Below are 18,170 nucleotides of genomic sequence, written 5' to 3'. Positions count from 1 at the left end.
TTCCCACTCTCCCCCTCACCCACTTTCCCCCTCTCCCCCTCCGCTCTCGCCCCTTCCCCCCTCTCTAACCCCTCCTCTCCCCCCTCACCCGCCTCCCCCCCCCCTGTGTGTGTGGGGGGTGGTTAGTGTGTGTGTGACGCTGCTGCCCCCCCCGGTATGTAATTTATTGTGCGTTTGTATGTAATTTTTGTATGTAATCATTCTCTCTCCCTCTCACACTTTCCCCTCCTCCTCTCTCTCCAGTCTCTCCCTCCCCCACCTCTCTCTCTCTCCCTCTCTCTCTCTCCCTCTTATTTTAAATGTACCAACATTTTTTGTACAGCATGATGTCCCAAGCCTTGTACTCAATGCTCTGACTGATGAAGACAAGCTTGACAAACTGCTTCTTCATCACCCTGTTTATCGCTTTCAGACAATCATGCACTCGTACTATTCGGCGGTCTCTGTGTCCACCTACAACATTCTCTGGGGCTCTGCTGCCATTTACAGTGTAAGTCCTGCTGCTGCTGCTGCACTGATTTAACTTCCCACTTTGCACTTGTCCAAGTTCAATTCAACCTGCCATTATTCCTTGTCCCACATTTCCAATTGATCCAGACACTGCAGCAATTTCAGAGAGTAAGTCAATCGCTTTAAAGTCCTGTACATCACCAACTTTGCTGCTGCTGCTATCTACAAACTTACTGAGAGCGATAGAGAGGGGGGGGGGGGGGGGGGGGGGGAAGAGTGAAAATAGTACGAGTGCATAATTCTCTGAAAGCGATAACACACAGAGAGACAGACAGACAGACAGACGGGGTGATGAAGAAGCAGCAGCAGCAGTTTGTCAAACTTGCTCGCCTTCATCATCAGTCAGAGCATTGAGTACAAGAGTTAGTTGGGACATACATCATGTTAGAGAGAGCTGTATGAAAGATGTCGGTGTGTGTGTGTGTGGGGCAATACTTGGGGAGTGTGGTGTGCTATTCTGGTCCCCGAAACTACTAGAAGCATTCATTGTGAGAAGCGGTGGCAAAAAGATTCATATTAGTGCTGGAGTGAGTGAGCGCTTCTGTGTGAGTTTCTTAACAACGGGAGCCTGATACCAGTAGATCGTCCTTCGCAACAGAAGCCTGTTGGCATTAGGCCTTCCTTGACAACAGACTAGGCCTTCTCTAGGAACAGGAGCCTGACTCCAGTAGGCCTTTACTTGCCCGTAACTTAGGCTAAAGCCCAGAGGTTAGGCCCGAGGCCTATTACATTGCAATGAGGCCTACAAAACACAGGCTCTGAGGCCTAGAACATAGGCCAAAGCAAACAACTCAGGCCCATGGTAATAAAATACAGGCCTGGAGCCTATAACACAGGCTCGGAGCCCACAACACAACCCTGAAGCCTACAAAACAGGCTTGGAGGCCCAGAACGTAGGCCAAAGCCCACAACTACACTGAATGGACAGTGAACACCATCACTCTCGTGAAAAAGTCACAGCAGCGGCTATATTTCTTGAGGTCTCTGCGGAGAGCAAACGTTTCACAGCAGCTGCTGCTGTCCTTCTACCGGTGCGCCGTGGAAAGCATCCTCTTGCTTGCCCCCTCCTACATTAAAGTCTTCTCACCCACCCCTCCACCTCCAGGTCCCTCAGATCGGCCGACGTGGGGCAGCTGAATATCCTGCGGTCTAGGCGTAAGCTTAGGGGCGACCACGCCTCTGCGGTTGCAGCTCCTAGACTGTGGAACAGCATCCCCCTTCCCATCAGAACTGCCCCCTCCATCGACTCCTTTAAGTCAAGACTAAAAACTTATCTATACTCCCAAGCCTTTCCTAACGTCCACTGAGCGAGGGCTATATGTATGTAGTTTGTTTGTTTATACTATTCTTATAACAAATATAAAGCACTTTGGCCAACGAGAGTTGTTTTTTAAATATGCTATATAAATAAATGTGACTTGACTTGACTTGACTGGCTCTCCTATGGCATCCTGGTGTGGTTTGCTAGCTGCACTGTGGCTGAAAGGAAGGCACTACAGAGAGTTATTAAAATAGCACAGAGCATCACAAACGCTCAACTACCCTCCCTGGAAGACATTTACAGGGCCCAATGTTTATGCCGGGCCGCAAACATCAAACAGGACACATCCCACCCTGCCAACCACCTTTTCACTCTGCTGCCCTCTGGGAGGCGATACAGGTCTCTGAAGGCCCGCACTTGTAGACTAATTAACAGTTTCTACCTATGTGCCATTAAAGAACTAAACTCAGATAGATAACACTGCGGGCAACACAACACTATTCGTGGTGCAATATAAAAATTCGTCTGTTGCAGTGTGCAATATAATGTGCAATATTTTTATATTTCTATTATCTATTTATTCATTTCATTCATTGATCTTGCCAGTATATGAGAGTTAATGGTTGTTTGTGTTTTTGTTCTTTTAAATCTTTTATCCCGTGTCTTCTATGTAGACCACTGAAGGAGATGCAATGAAATTTTGTTGTACAGTTGTTGTGCAACGACAATAAAACGTATTTGATTTGATTTGATTTGAACTAGGCCTGGAGCCTACAACACAGCCCTAAAGCCCACAACACAGGCTTTGAAGCCCAGAACTTAGGCCAAACTTCCTGAATTCCCTGAGGGGATCAATAAAGTATTTATTATTATTATTATATATATTTTTTTTACAAAGCCCACAGGTTAGGCCAAGGCAAAAAACACAGGCCTGGAGCTTATAATACAGCCCTGGGGCCTACGAAACACAGGCTCGGAATTTCCAGAACTTAGGACAAGCCCACAACACAGGCCTGGGGCCTAAAATACAGGCCCTGAGCCCTTAAAATAGCCTTGAGGCCTACGAAGCACAGGCCCGGAAGACCAGAACTTCGGGCCAAGCCTTTAACACAGGCCTGGGACCTAAAACGCTTAGCCGACAGCAATGTACTAAACCTCTGAATCAAAGAGCATTATTGCGAGATATTTTTGTGGGTGCTTAGTGACAGATTATAATATATTTGCGTATTTATGCTTGGATCTAAATGTTTTAGAGTGAAGCTTTTTGTGCCTGCATCTACAGAGAAGGTTCACCAAAAGGATTTGAGTATAGGAGCAGGGAGGTTCTACTACAGTTGTACAGGGTCTTGGTGAGACCACACCTGGAGTATTGCGTACAGTTTTGGTCTCCTAATTTGAGGAAAGACATTCTTGCCATAGAGGGAGTACAGAGAAGGTTCACCAGACTGATTCCTGGGATGGCAGGACTTTCATATGAATAAAGACTGGATAGACTCGGCTTGTACTCGCTAGAATTTAGAAGATTGAGGGGGGATGTTATAGAAACTTACAAAATTCTTAAGGGGTTGGACAGGGTAGATGCAGGAAGATTGGTCCCGATGTTGGGGAAGTCCAGAACAAGGGGTCACAGTTTAAGGATAAGGGGGAAATCTTTTAGGACCGAGATGAGAAAAACATTTTTCACACAGAGTGGTGAACCTCTGGAATTCTCTGCCACAGAAGGTAGTTGAGGCCAGTTCATTGGCTATATTTAAGAGGGAGTTAGATGTGGCCCTTGTGGCTAAAGGGATCAGGGGGTATAGAGAGAAGGCAGGTACAGTATACTAAGTTGGATGATCAGCCATGATCATATTGAATGGCGGTGCAGGCTCGAAGGACCGAATGGCCTACTCCAGCACCTATTTTCTATGTTTTCTATGTCTAAAAAGGCCCAACAGACGATGTACTTCCTGCGGCAGCTGAGGAAACACAATCTGCCACAGGCAATGCTGGTCCAGTTTTATACTGCCATCATAGAGTCTGTCCTCACCTTCTCCATCACGGTGTGTGTATCCGCTGGTGCTGCCGCAGCCCCCGTTTGCCGCAGTGAGAGCAGCTGCCGTACTGCTGGTGTTGCCGCAACCCCCGCAGTACGGGCAGTCGTAGGGCTGGTCACTGGTGTGCACGTGCTGGTGAGACAGGGTGTGGTTGGCCATGGCAAAGCGCTCTCCACACACCGGGCTGGGGAAGGGACGGTCACGGCGTGCACCCGCTGGTGGGACAGCAGGCTGTTGGAGTGGGTGTAGCCCTTGCCGCTCTGGTCGCAGGTGAACGGGCGCTCGCCAGTGTGGGTGCGCCGGTGCTCCAACAGCTTTTTAGAACTGGTGAAGCCCTTGCCGCAGTCGCTGCATGTGTAGGGCTGCTCCCCGGAGTGCAGGCACCTGTGTACCTTGAGTTCCAGCGTCGACTTGAAGCTTTTACCGCAGTCGGAGAAGGTGAAGGGCCGCTCACTGTTGTGCGCCTGCCGGAGCCGCCTTAGCCCTGACAACTCGGCAAAGCTCTTGCCGCAGGTGGAGCAGCCGAAGAGCATCTCGCCCGTGTGCACCCGCCAATGGATCTTTAGCTTTTATGTCGTATTGAAGCTCTTGCCGCAGTCGGAGCAACCAAAGGACCTCTCGCCGGTGTGCACCTGCTGGTGCTCCAGCAGGTTGTTGGAGCGGGTGAAGCTCTTGCTGCACTGGGCGCAGGTGAAGGGGCGCTCGCCGGTGTGGGTGCGCTGGTGCTTCAGCAGGTTGTCGGAGCGGGTGAAGCCCTTGCCGCATTGGACGCAGGTGAAGGGGCGCTCACCGGTGTGGGTGTGCTGGTGCTCCAGCAGGCTCTTGGAGCGGATGAAGCCCTTGCCGCACTGGGTACAGGTGTAGGGGCGCTCGCCGGTGTGGGTGCGCTGGTGCACCAGCAGGCTGTTGGAGCGGGTGAAGCCCTTGCCGCACTGGGCGCAGGTGTAGGGGCGCTCGCCGGTGTGGGTCCGCTGGTGATCCAGCAGGTTGTCGGAACGGGAGAAGCCTTTGCCGCACTTGGTGCAGGTGAAGGGGCGCTCACCGGTGTGGGTGCGCTCGTGGGACAGCAGGCTCTTGGAGTGGGTGAAGCTCTTGCAGCAGTAGCTGCAGGTGTAGGGCTGCTCCCCGGTGTGCACGCGCCTGTGCACCTTCAGGTTCGAGGACAACTTGAAGCCTTTGCCACAGTCGGCGCAGGTGAAGGGCCGCTCACTACTGTGCACCCGCTGGTGCTCCCGCAGCCCCCACCACTGGGCAAAGCTCTTGCCGCAGGTGGAGCAGCCGAATGGCCTCTCACCAGAGTGTATGAGGTTGTGCCGCAGCAGGGTGTCATAGCGGTTGAAGCTCTTGCAGCACTCTGTGCAGTCAAAGGGGCGTTCTCCTGTGTGCACCCGCCGGTGGGTCTCTAGCAGGCAAGGGCTCCGATAGACCTTGCCACACACGTCGCACTCATAATGCTTCTGCTTGTTGTGCCCCGTCATGTAGTCCTGTATCGAAGCTCAGCCCCTCGAAGCTCAGCCCGCACACCGAGCAGATGGGGGCAGGGGCTCACCGGCACCCTGGCCGCCCCTCAATGGCCGCTCACATCCCCGTCTCTACGTCCACAGCAACGACTCCTAAACCCTGCAGGAGGGGAACACAGAGGGTCAACAAGCTGGCAAACAGGACATTACTAACGCGTGAACATTACTCGTGCTTGAAGGGGGGAGGGGGCAGGGGGGTGACCGCGGGGGTGGGGAGACGGGGGGGAGGAGGGGATGAAGAGGGGGGAAGTGAGGGGGGGAGAGATGAGGCAGTGAGGATGAGGGGGGAGCGGGAGAAGGGATGGGGAAGAGATGGTATGGAGGGAAGGGCGGAAGTGGGGAAGGGGGATGAGGACGGTGTAAGTGAGGGGGGGGGGTGAGGGGGATGAGGAAGCAAGTGGGAGAAAGGGGAGGCCGCTGAGCAACGTGGCACCGCGTTGAGCCGCCAGCCCGTGCGCCAGCCAGACGCCCTGCGCTGTGACGTCTGCAACACGCACGGCGCGCACGTCCGTCGCCCCTCGACGTCACCCCCAAACCGAGGGGGGGCTGCAGGCCCCTCCCCGCCAGTGATTGGCGCCCAGTCACATGGGAGGCAGCATGCATCATGGGAAGAAGGTCACAGAATGCTGGAGTCACTCAGCGGGGAACGTGGACAGGTGCAGTGTGGCCTCCCGCCGCCAGGGGGCGCTACACTGGAGGACCAGAGGCGCTGCCACAGAGACACAATGACGGCGCCGCCAGGTTAACACAAGCCGTGGGATCGCCCGGGGGAACGGAGGGAGGAGGGGGTGGGTGGGAAAGGACGCGGGGCCGAGCGGCGGCGGCGGCGGCTGCTTTTCCCACCTGAGCTCCCGGCGCTGAGAGGAGGCCCCGCCTCACGTGACCGGCACCAGGTCCGCCCCTCCCTCTGTCCCAACCACTGACGGGCAGCGCCAGCGACCAATGAGTAGCAGGTCCAGCAACGCCCCACCGGGGACAGCGTCACAAAGCGTCTGGTCCCGCCCCCTCCTATGTCCGCTCATTGGGAGCAGATCCGGGGTCGGCGTCACAAAGAACCAGCTCCCGCCCCCTTCCCGCTTCCAACCAATCGGAGCCGCGTCCCCGCCCCTTTATCCTATAGGTCGGGCCGTAGCCCCACCCCTCGGATGGACAGCCCCCTCCGCCAATCGGAGCCGCCCATCCCGCCCTAGCAACGGTTGCCAGGACGCGGCCGGGCCAGACAACAAGATGCTGCAGGAACTCAGCGGGAGAGAAGGAATGGGCGACGTTTCCAGGTCGAGACCCTTCCTCAGGCTGAGAGTCGCAGGAGAGATGTAGACGGTGATGTGGAGTGAAAAGCATTTACATAGAAACATAGACAATAGGTGCAGGAGCTGCCATTCGGCCCTTCGAGCCAGCACCGCCATTCAATGTGATCATGGCTGATCATCCACAATCATTGCCCCGTTCCTGCCTTCTCCCCATATCCCCTGATTCCATTAGCCCCAAGAGCTAAATCCAACTCTCTCTTGAAAACATCCAGTGAATTGGCCTCCACCGCCTTCTGTGGCCGAGAATCCCACTGATTCACAACTCTCTGGGTGAAAATGTTTTTCCTCATCTCAATCCTTAATGGCCAACCCCTTATTCTTAAACTGTGGCCCCTGGTTCTGGACTCCCCCAACATGGGGAACATGTTTCCTGCATCTAGGCTGTCCAATCCCTTAATAATTTTATATGTTTCTATAAGATACCCTCTCATCCTTCTAAATTGAAGTGAATACAAGCCCAGTCGACCCATTCATTCATTGTCTGTCAGTCCCTCCATCCCCGGAATTAACCTGGTGAACCTACGCTGCACTCACTCAATAGCAAGAATGTCCTCCCTTAAACGAGACCTATGGACTTGTCAAACCATTCTCTCATCGTAACTCGAATAGTGGTGATAATTCAGCAAAACTTACAGTTGCTGGTTTGGCTATTCTGTTACGTCGTTGGAGATATTGGAGAGATCACCGTAGGTGGGGGAGAGAGAGTGGGTGGAGAGAGAAAGGGGGGAGAGCGAGGGGGTGGAGAGAGGGGGAGACCGAGATAGAGGGGGAGAAAGAGAGAAAGGGGAAGTGGGGAAACATGAGGGGAGAGATAAAGAGAGAGGGAGGTAGAAAGGGACGAGAGAAATGAATGGGAGTGAGGGGGGAAGAGAGAGAGAGCAGCATTATCTTGTAGAGTGTGGATTTAGAGCGTTTGGCACAGTGTAGAGAGGGGAGAGAGAGGGAACTGAGAGAAAGAGGGAGAGACAGAGAGAGGGAGGGAGAAACAGGGGGAGAGGAAGGGGGGAGAGAGAGGACATTTAACACAATCATATGATATTTTGCCTTTATTAATGCATTTTGTCGTCTAATTGCTGATTTTTGGCTCATAGAAACATAGAAAATAGGTGCAGGAGTAGGCCATTCGGCCCTTCGAGCCTGCACCGCCATTCAATATGATCATGGCTCATCATTCAACTCAGTATCCTGTACCTGCCTTGTCTCCATACCCCCTGATTCCTTTAGCCACAAGGGCTACATCTAACTCCCTCTTAAATATAGCCAATGAACTGGCCTCAACTACCTTCTGTGGCAGAGAATTCCACAGATTCACCACTCTCTGTGTAAAAAATGATTTTCTCATCTCGTTCTTAAAAGACTTCCCTCTTATCCTTAAACTGTGACCCTTTGTTCTGGACTTCTCCGACATCGGGAATAATCTTCCTGCATCTAGCCTGCCCAAACCCTTAAGAATTTGTACGTTTCTATAAGATCCCCCCTCAATCTTCTAAATTCTAGCAAGTACAAGCCGAGTCTATCCAGTCTTTCTTCATATGAAAGTCCTGCCATCCCAGGAATCAGTCTGGTGAACCTTCTCTGTACTCCCTCTATGGTAAGAATGTCTTTCCTCAAATTAGGAGACCAAAACTGTACGCAATACTCCAGGTGTGGTCTCACCAAGACCCTGTACAACTGCAGTAGAACCTCCCTGCTCTTATACACAAATCCTTTTGCTATGAATGCTAACATACCATTCGCTTTCTTCACTGCCTGCTGCACCTGCATGCCTACTTTCACTGACTGGTGTACCATGACACCAAGGTCTCTTTGCATCTCCCCTTTTCCTAATCGGCCACCATTCAGATAATAGTCTACTTTACTGTTTTTGCCACCAAAGTGGATAACCTCACATTTATCCACATTGTACTGCATCTGCCATGCATTTGCCCACTCACCCAGCCTATCCAAGTCACCTTGCAGCCGCCTAGCATCCTCCTCACAGCTAACACAGCTAGATGCAGGCACAAAAAGCTTCACTCTAAAACATTTAGATCCAAGCATAAATACGCAAATATATTATAATCTGTCACTAAGCACCCACAAAAATATCTCGCAATAATGCTCTTTGATTCAGAGGTTTAGTACGTTGCTGTCGGCTAAGCGTTTTAGGTCCCAGGCCTGTGTTAAAGGCTTGGCCCGAAGTTCTGGTCTACCGGGCCTGTGCTTCGTAGGCCTCAAGGCTATTTTAAGGGCTCAGGGCCTGTATTTTAGGCCCCAGGCCTGTGTTGTGGGCTTGTCCTAAGTTCTGGAAATTCCGAGCCTGTGTTTCGTAGGCCCCAGGGCTGTATTATAAGCTCCAGGCCTGTGTTTTTTGCCTTGGCCTAACCCGTGGGCTTTGTAAAAAAAAATATATAATAATAATAATAAATACTTTATTGATCCCCTCAGGGAATTCAGGAAGTTTGCCCTAAGTTCTGGGCTTCAAAGCCTGTGTTGTGGGCCTCAGGGCTGTGTTGTAGGCTCCAGGCCTAGTTCAAATCAAATCAAATCAAATACGTTTTATTGTCATACTGTATAACGAAATTTCATTGCATCTCCTTCAGTGGTCTACATACTGGTCCAGAACGCAGCCGCCCGACTCATCACCCACACCAAATCCTGGCATCACATCACTGCTGTCCTCAAACAACTTCACTGGCTTCCCATCTCCTACCGGATCACCTACAAAATCCTGATCCTCACCAACAAAGCCCTCCACCATCTGGCCTCCCCATATCTCACTGACCTCTTCTCCCCCTACCAACCCTCACGGTCCCTCAGATCCACATCAGCCGGTCTCCTCTCCATCCACAAGTCCAACCTCCGCAGTTTAGGGGACAGAGCCTTTTTCCAGGGCAGCTCCCAGGCTCTGGAACTCCCTCCCCCAATTGATCCGCAATTCCGTGTCCCTCACCATCTTCCAGTCCCGCCTCAAGACCCATCTGTTCACCTCTGCCTATCCTTAGCCCCACGTCCCCCTCCCTTTTCATCTGTGCATTAATTGCCTCATATTGGGTTTTGTATTGAATTCTGTCTTTACTTTGTGTACTAGTCATGTCTCTAATATTTATTTCATTCCCCTTACATGTTTTTCCTCTACCTGCTAAATTTTTGTAAGGTGTCCTTGACACTCTTGAAAGGCACCCATAAATAAAATTTATTATTATTTTTATTAAGACACGGGATAAAAGATTTAAAAGAACAAAAACACAAACAGCCATTAACTCTCATATACCGGCAAGATCAATGAATGAAATGAATAAATAGATAATAGAAATATAAAAATATTGCACATTATATTGCACACTGCAACAGATACATTTTTATATTGCACCACGAATAGTGTTGTGTTGCCCGCAGTGTTATCTATCTGAGTTTAGTTCTTTAATGGCACATGGGTAGAAACTGTTAATTAGTCTACAAGTGCGGGCCTTCAGAGACCTGTTTCGCCTCCCAGAGGGCAGCAGTGTGAAAAGGTGGTTGGCAGGGTGGGATGTGTCCTGTTTGATGTTTGTGGCCCGGCATAAACATTGGGCCCTGTAAATATCTTCCAGGGAGGGTAGTTGAGCGTTTGTGATGCTCTGTGCTGTTTTAATAACTCTCTGTAGTGCCTTCCTTTCAGCTACAGTGCAGCTAGCAAACCACACCAGGATGCCATAGGAGAGTCAAGTCAAGTCAAGTCAAGTCACATTTATTTATATAGCACATTTAAAAAACAACTCTCGTTGGCCAAAGTGCTTTACATTTGTTATAAGAATAGTATAAACAAACAAAATACATACATATAGCCCTCGCTCAGTGGACGTTAGGAAAGGCTTGGGAGTATAGATAAGTTTTTAGTCTTGACTTAAAGGAGTCGATGTAGGGGGCAGTTCTGATGGGAAGGGGGATGCTGTTCCACAGTCTAGGAGCTGCAACCGCAGAGGTGCGGTCGCCCCTAAGCTTACGCTTAGACCGCGGGATATTCAGCTGCCCCACGTCGGCCGATCTGAGGAACCTGGAGGTGGAGGGGTGGGTGAGAAGACTTTAATGTAGGAGGGGGCAAGCAAGAGGATGCTTTCCACGGAGCATCGGTAGAAGGGCAGCAGCAGCTGCTGTGAAACGTTTGGTCTCCGCAGAGACCTCAGGAAATATAGCCGCTGCTGTGACTTTTTCACGAGAGTGTTGGTGTTCACTGTCCATTCAATGTAGTTGTGGGCTTTGGCCTACGTTCTGGGCCTCCAAGCCTGTTTTGTGGGCTTCAGGGTTGTGTTGTGGGCTCCGAGCCTGTGTTATAGGCTCCAGGCCTGTATTTTTTTACCATGGGCCTGGGTTATTTGCTTTGGCCTATGTTCTAGGCCTCAGAGCCTGTGTTTTGTAGGCCTCATGGTAATGTAATAGGCCCCGGGCCTAACCTCTGGGCTTTAGCCTAAGTTATGGGCAAGTAAAGGCCTACTGGAGTCAGGCTCCTGTTCCTAGAGAAGGCCTAGTCTGTTGTCAAGGAAGGCCTAATGCCAACAGGCTTCTGTTGCGAAGGACGATCTACTGGTATCAGGCTCCCGTTGTTAAGAAACTCACACACTCACTCACTCCAGCACTAATATGAATCTTTTTGCCACCGCTTCTCACAATGAATGCTCCTAGTAGTTTCGGGGACCAGAATAGCACACCACACTCCCCAAGTATTGCCCCACACACACACATACACACACACACCGACATCTTTCGTACAGCTCTCTCTAACATGATGTATGTCCCAACTAACTCTTGTACTCAATGCTCTGACTGATGATGAAGGCGAGCAAGTTTGACAAACTGCTGCTGCTGCTTCTTCATCACCCCGTCTGTCTGTCTGTCTCTCTGTGTGTTATCGCTTTCAGAGAATTATGCACTCGTACTATTTTCACACTCCCCCCCCCCCCCCCCCTCTCTCTCTCTCAGTAAATTTGTAGACAGCAGCAGCAGCAAAGTTGGTGATGTACAGGACTTTAAAGCGATTGACTTACTCTCTGAAATTGCAGCAGTGTCTGGATCAATTGGAAATGTGGGCCAAGGAATAATGGCAGGTTGAATTGAACTTGGACAAGTGCAAAGTGGGAAGTTAAATCAGTGCAGCAGCAGCAGCAGCAGGACTTACACTGTAAATGGCAGCAGAGCCCCAGAGAATGTTGTAGGTGGACACAGAGACCGCCGAATAGTACGAGTGCATGATTGTCTGAAAGCGATAAACAGGGTGATGAAGAAGCAGTTTGTCAAGCTTGTCTTCATCGGTCAGAGCATTGAGTACAAGGCTTGGGACATCATGCAGTACAAAAAATGTGGTACATTTAAAAAAAGAGGGAGAGAGAGAGAGAGGTGGGGGAGGGAGAGACTGGAGAGAGGGGAGGAGGGGAAAGAGTGAGAGGGAGCGAGAATGATTACATACAAAAATTACATACAAACGCACAATAAATTACATACCGGGGGGGGGGAGCAGCAGCGTCACACACACACTAACCACCCCCCACACACACAGGGTGGGAGGCGGGTGAGAGGGGTGGGAGAGGAGGGGGTAGAGAGGGGGGGAAGGGGCGAAAGAGGAGGGGAGAGAGGGGGAAAGCGGGTGAGGGGGAGAGTGGGAAAGGGCAGGGGGAAAGGGGGGAGAGGGGATGGGAGGGGGAAAGGGGAGGGGGAGGGAGGGCGAAAGAGAGTAGAGAGGAGATAGGACGAGGGTAGAGAGGAGGGGAGAGAGAGGAGTGGGAGAGGGGGGAAAGGAAGGGGAGGGGGAGAGGAGGGGAGAGAAAGTGGAGAGGAGAGAGGTGGGGGGAGAAAGGAGAGAGGTAGAGGAGGGAGGAGGGGGGGGATGAGAGGAAGGTGGGAGGAGGGCGGAGAGGGGGGGAAGGAAGAGGGTGGAGGGGAGTGGAAATGTGGGCAGGTAGTAGGGCTGAGGGGGTGGAGGGGGGGTAGTGGGGAGCGGGGGCCGAGGGGGGAGGGGAAGGGAGACAAAGGAGGGGGTGGGGGAGGTTGAGGGGGGGAGAGAGTGGGAAGTAAGGGGGGTGAGGGGGAGGGAGGGGTAGAGTAGATGGGAGAGGAGGGTGGGAGGAGTGGGGGAGAGGGGTAGTGGGGAGGGGACAGAGGGGGGATGGGGAGAGAGAGGGGGGAGAGGGGATAAGGGGAGGGAAGGGAGAGACAGTAGAGGGGAGAGAGGAGGGGGAAAGGGAGGAGGTGGGGGGGAGAGAGGGGTGTGGAGGAGGGGGTGGGGGAGTAGAGGGGAGGGAGGCAGGTGGGGAAGGGAGAGAGGAGTGTAGAGGGGGCTAGAGAAGAGGTGAGCGAGGAGTGGGGTAGAGAGGAGGCCGGAGAGGAAGGGGGAGAGGAGAATGGAAGCCGGGCGAGCGAGGGTGCTGCGAAAAGCGGAGAGAGCCCGGGGAGAGAGAGAGCTCAAGTACAGGGCCCAACTCTAGTAAACAACTCTCGGGAAAGCCGAGTTGAGGCTCGCATGTGTTGACCTCAGAAGCGCTCGGAAAGTCAGGGAAGCGCCTTCGGAAGCCGTCGGGATCTGCAGAACAGAGCCGACTTGCTCGTTCTTTCTGCATCTTTTGAAGAACCGAGGGGGGGGTTGAGGGGGAGGGTAATGACGTCACTCCTGAAAAACAGTGCGCAGCAGGTGGCGCGTTGAAAACTGCGCAGCTCGCCTTGTGACGTCATCAGCTGTTAACTTCAAAATAGATCTCAGATTGTTGAACAATTTTAGTAAAAAACTCGGGAAATAATTAATCAAATTTTCTGATGAGGGGCTTTTTGAGATCATGAGGTAGATCTCTACCGGAATATGTAAAATTTTCACCATTAGCGCGTCGGGTTTTCGAGGAGATGTGAATCACACACATGGGCACACACACACAAATAAATACATCCACATCCAAGATCAGAGTTTCATATTATAACTAGACCAAGTGCAGATCCCTTGGGTCTGTTCCCCCAACGTGTGGTTGTGGGGGAGGGGGGGGGAGGCATGCGGCATCACACACACTAACTACCCCCCTGCACACACGCTAGCTACCCCCACACACACGCTAACTACCCCCCTTGATATATTAATATTATTAATTTGCTCCTTTTACCCCATACCCGCCCTATCCACTTAATAATCTGCCGGAAATAGAAGGGGACCGGGGGTCAAATGAGATGGAGGAACTGAGTGAAATCCAGGTTAGCCGGGAAGTGATGTTAGGTAAATTGAATGGATTAAAGGCCGATAAATCCCCAGCGCCAGATAGGCTGCATCCCAGAGTACTTAAGGAAGTAGCACCAGAAATAGTGGATGCATTAGTGATAATTTTTCAAAACTCTTTAGATTCTGGATTAGTTCCTGAGGATTGGAGGGTAGCTAATGTAACCCCCCTTTTTAAAAAGGGAGGGAGAGAGAAAACAGGGAATTACAGACCAGATAGTCTAACATCGGTAGTGGGGAAACTGCTAGAGTCAGTTATTAAAGATGGGATAGCAGCACATTTGGAAAGTGGTGAAATCATTGGACAAAGTCAGCATGGATTTATGAAAGGTAAATCATGTCTGACGAATCGTATAGAATTTTTCGAGGATGAACCTAGTAAAGTGGATAAGAAGGAACCAGTGGATGTGTTATATCTGGACTTTCAGAAGGCTTTCGACAAGTTTCCACATAAGAGATTAGTATTCAAACTTAAAGCACACGGTATTGGGGGTTCAGTATTGATGTGGATAGAGAACTGGCTGGCAGACAGGACGCAAAGAGTAGGAGTAAACGGGTCCTTTTCAGAATGGCAGGCAGTGACTAGTGGGTACCGCAAGACTCAGTGCTGGGACCCCAGCTATTTACAATATATATTAATGATTTGGACGAGGGAATTGAATGCAACATCTCCAAGTTTGCGGATGACACGACGCTGGGGGGCAGTGTTAGCTGTGAGGAGGATGCTAGGAGGCTGCAAGGTGACTTGCATAGGCTGGGTAAGTGGGCAAATGCATGGCAGATGCAGTATAATGTGGATAAATGTGAGGTTATCAACTGGTGGCAAAAAGAGGAAAGTAGATTTTTATCTGAATGGTGGCCGATTAGGAAAAGGGGAGATGCAACGAGACCTGGGTATCATGGTACATCAGCCCATTGCATTTAGCAGGAGTGGTCTATTTTTGGCCGGGAGTGGGTGGGTGTGGAGCTCCGCTCTGTGACCTGTGCTGTGATGTTTGCCTGCCACGTGGTCACCGAGCTCCCATTGGCCGCTGGCGCTGACCGTCAGTGGGGGGGGGGGGTGGTGGTGGGGGGGGCGGGGCTTAGTTGTCGTTCACGTGAGGCTGGAGCTCAGGTGGGAACAGCCGCCGCCTCCGCCGCTTGACCCCGCTTCCCTGACCCCACCCCGTCCTTCTTTCCTGAGGATCCGGAGCCCGAGGCGGGCGGGAGATATCAGTCAATGAGAGAGGGAAGAAGGAGGTCTGGTCCTCTTTTTAGACATAGAAAACATATAAAATAGGTGCAGGAGTAGGCCATTCGGCCCTTCGAGCCTGCACCGCCATTCAATATGATCATGGTTGATCATCCAACTAAGTATCCTGCAACTGCCTTCTCTCCATACCCCCTGATCCCTTTAGCCACAAGGGCCACATCTAACTCCCTCTTAATTATAGCCAATGAACTGGCCTCAACTACATTCTGTGGCACAGAATTCCAGAGATTCACCACTCTCTGTGTGAAAAACGTTTTTCTCATCTCAGTCCTGAAAGATTTCCCCTTTATCCTTAAACTGTGACCCCTTGTTCTGGACTTCCCCAACATCAGGAACAATGACCCTCTGTGTTCCCCTCCTGCAGGGTTTAGGAGCCGTTGCTGTGGACAGAGAGACGGGGATGTGAGCGACCTTTGAGGTGAGCCCCCCCACCCACCTGTTCGGTCTGCGGGCGGAGTTTCGGTGGAGGACCACATGACGGAGCACAACAAGGAGAAGCGTTATGAGTGCGACGTGTGTGGCAAGGCCTGGCAGCTCCCTAGTAAGCTGGAGACCCACCGGTGGGTACACACAGGAGAACGCCCCTTCGACTGCTCCGACTGCAGAAAGAGCTTCAAGTCAGCGAAGAACCTGAAGTCCCACCAGCAAGTGCACACGGGCGAGAAGCCCTATGGCTGCTCCACCTGTGGAAAGACCTTTGCCTGGTTGTCGGGGCTGCGGGAGCACTGGCGGGTGCACAGCAGTGAGCGGCCCTTCACCTGCTCCGACTGCGGCAAAGGCTTCAAGTCGTCCAAGGACCTGAAGGTGCACAGGCGCCTGCACACCGGGGAGCGGCCCTACACCTGCAGCGACTGCGGCAAGGGCTTCACCCGCTCTGCCAAGCTGCTGGAGCACCAGCGCGCCCACACCGGCGAGCGCCCCTTCACCTGCGCCCAGTGCGGCAAGGGATTCACCCGCTCCAACAGCCTGCTGTCCCACCAACAGCTGCATGCCGGCGACCGTCCCGTCCCCAGCCCGATGTGTGGAGAGCACTTTGACATGGCCTCCCACGCCCTGTCCCACCAGCCCGTGCACAACAGTGTCCAGCCGTACAACCGCCCGTACTGCAGTGAGGCGTTTGACAGCTCGCGGGGGTTATGGCATCACCGGCGGGCCTACGAGATCTTAAGTTTCTATAAGATCTCCCCTCAATCTTCTAAATCCGAGCGAGTACAAGCCGAGTCTATCCAGTCTTTCTTCATATGAAAGTCCTGCCATCCCAGGAATCAGTCTGGTGAACCTTCTCTGTACTCCCTGTATGGCAAGAATGTCTTTCCTCAGATTAGGAATGTCTTTCCTCAGATTACCATGCCGGTAATTAGCCTGGCGATCCTACGGTGCACTCCCTCAATAGCAAGAATGTCCTTCCTCAAATTAGGAGACCAAAATTGCACACAATTATCCAGGTGCGATCTTACCAGGGCCCTGCACAACCGCAGTAGGACCTCCTTCCTCCTAAACTCAAATCCTCTTGCAATGAAGACCCTCATGCCATTAGCTTTGGTAGAAACAAAATGCTGGAGTAACTCAGCGAGTGAGGCAGCATCTATGGATAGGAAATTGGCGACGTTTCTGGTCGAGCACCTTCTTCACCCGCTGAGTTACTCCAGCATTTTGTGTCCCTCAACTGCTGAGTTACTTCAGCATTTTGTGTCTACCTTCGATTTTACCAGCATCTGCAGTTCTTTCTTAAACATGAATTTTACTAGAATGTTGCCTGGGTTTCAACAGCTAAGTTACAGAGATAGGTTGAATAAGTTAGGTCTTTATTCTCTGGAGCGCAGAAGGTTAAGGGGGGACTTGATAGAGGTCTTTAAAATGATGAGAGGGATAGACAGAGTAGATGTGGACAAGCTTTTCCCTTTGAGAATAGGGAAGATTCAAACAAGAGGACATGACTTCAGAATTAAGGGACAGAAGTTTAGGGGTAACATGAGGGGGAACTTCTTTATGAAGTAAGACTGGATAGACTTGGTTTATACTCTCTAAAATTTAGGAGATTGAGAGGGGTTGGACAGGCTAGATGCAGGAAGATTGTTCCCGATGTTGGGGAAGTCCAGGACAAGGGGCCACACACACAGTTTAAGGATAAGGGGGAAATATTTAGGACCGAGATGAGGAAAACATTTTTTCCCCACACAGAGAGTGGTGAATGTGTGGAACTCTCTGCCACAGAAGGTAGTTGAGGCCACAGTTCATTGTCTATATTTAAGAGGGAGTTAGATGTGGCCCTTGTGGTTAAAGGGATCAGGGGGTATGGAGAGAAGGCAGGTACAGGATACTGAGTTGGATGATCAGCCATGATAATATTGAATGGCGGTGCAGGCTCGAAGGGCCGAATGGCCTCTACTCCTGCACCTATTGTCTATGTTTCTATGTTTCTATCACTAACTAACGGCAATAAGTCACCAATCTACACCCACTATCACAACACTGGGCCACAAAAACACCGCCTTTTGTTGTTGTTTGTGTAGAAAATCAGTTTATTTTTTATTACATTCATTATTTCCATTTGAACCATTTTAAAAAGGTCAACGCTTTCCTGTTTTTTTCAAAATATTTCGATATTTATTTATATTTAGATAATTCTTTGTGAAAAGATTATTGCATAAATGTTTAAAAACGTCGCGTTTATTAGATCCGCTGATTTAGACTGAAAATGCTTTTCTAAAAATTTACGTTGAACGATTAATTTTTTACAAAACTGCTTATTTTTTAATGTTAAAATCCCCACTGCTCTCTCCTTTCTATTTTCTGTTACAAACGTTGCCGTCATTGATGTTATTTCCCGTTTATATCCCCGCTGCGATCTGTCGTCAAAGTCACAAAACTCATGTATGGCGAGTAAACGGATTGACGGCGACACAGAGACGTGGATCTCCTCTCCTCCTCCCTCTCCCTCTCTGTCTCTTCCCTCCCTCCCTCACTCTCCCCCCTCCTCCCTCTCTGTCTCTTCCCTCCCTCCCTCACTCCCCCCCCCTCCCTCTCTGTCTCCCCCTCTCCCTTTGTCTCTCCCCCCTCTCCCTCTGTCTCCC

General features: G+C 51.2%; 3 protein-coding genes across 3 annotated transcripts in view; 2 read left to right on the top strand and 1 right to left on the bottom strand.

The window, feature by feature from the left end:
• The window catches only part of LOC116969359 (zinc finger protein 135-like), a gene marked incomplete at its 5' end in the record, with an annotated part of 9,043 nt that extends 4,876 nt beyond the window's left edge, over window positions 1-4,167 (top strand). The window contains 2 exons of the mRNA XM_033016222.1: window positions 413-490; window positions 4,078-4,167. Of these exons, the coding sequence (XP_032872113.1) occupies window positions 413-490; window positions 4,078-4,167 (168 nt within the window). The remainder of the gene's footprint in view (window positions 1-412; window positions 491-4,077) is intronic.
• Window positions 3,883-6,207, bottom strand: LOC116969362 (zinc finger protein 239-like). The gene is made up of 2 exons (XM_033016226.1): window positions 6,171-6,207; window positions 3,883-5,427 (listed from the first exon to the last, which is right to left on the bottom strand). Exon 2 carries the CDS (start codon window positions 5,283-5,285, stop codon window positions 4,377-4,379), a length of 909 nt encoding a protein of 302 aa, XP_032872117.1. The 5' UTR covers window positions 5,286-5,427; window positions 6,171-6,207; the 3' UTR covers window positions 3,883-4,376.
• Window positions 6,208-15,666: 9,459 nt separating this feature from the next.
• The window catches only part of LOC116969358 (zinc finger protein 135-like), a gene marked incomplete at both ends in the record, with an annotated part of 29,509 nt that continues 27,005 nt past the window's right edge, over window positions 15,667-18,170 (top strand). The window contains 2 exons of the mRNA XM_033016221.1: window positions 15,667-16,044; window positions 16,162-16,264. Of these exons, the coding sequence (XP_032872112.1) occupies window positions 15,667-16,044; window positions 16,162-16,264 (481 nt within the window). The remainder of the gene's footprint in view (window positions 16,045-16,161; window positions 16,265-18,170) is intronic.

This window comes from Amblyraja radiata, unplaced genomic scaffold (assembly GCF_010909765.2).
Source record: "Amblyraja radiata isolate CabotCenter1 unplaced genomic scaffold, sAmbRad1.1.pri S160, whole genome shotgun sequence".
Taxonomy (NCBI): Eukaryota; Metazoa; Chordata; class Chondrichthyes; order Rajiformes; family Rajidae; genus Amblyraja; species Amblyraja radiata.
The sequence above is the reverse complement of the archived record's forward strand: the minus strand, read 5'-3'. Positions and strand labels throughout refer to the sequence as shown.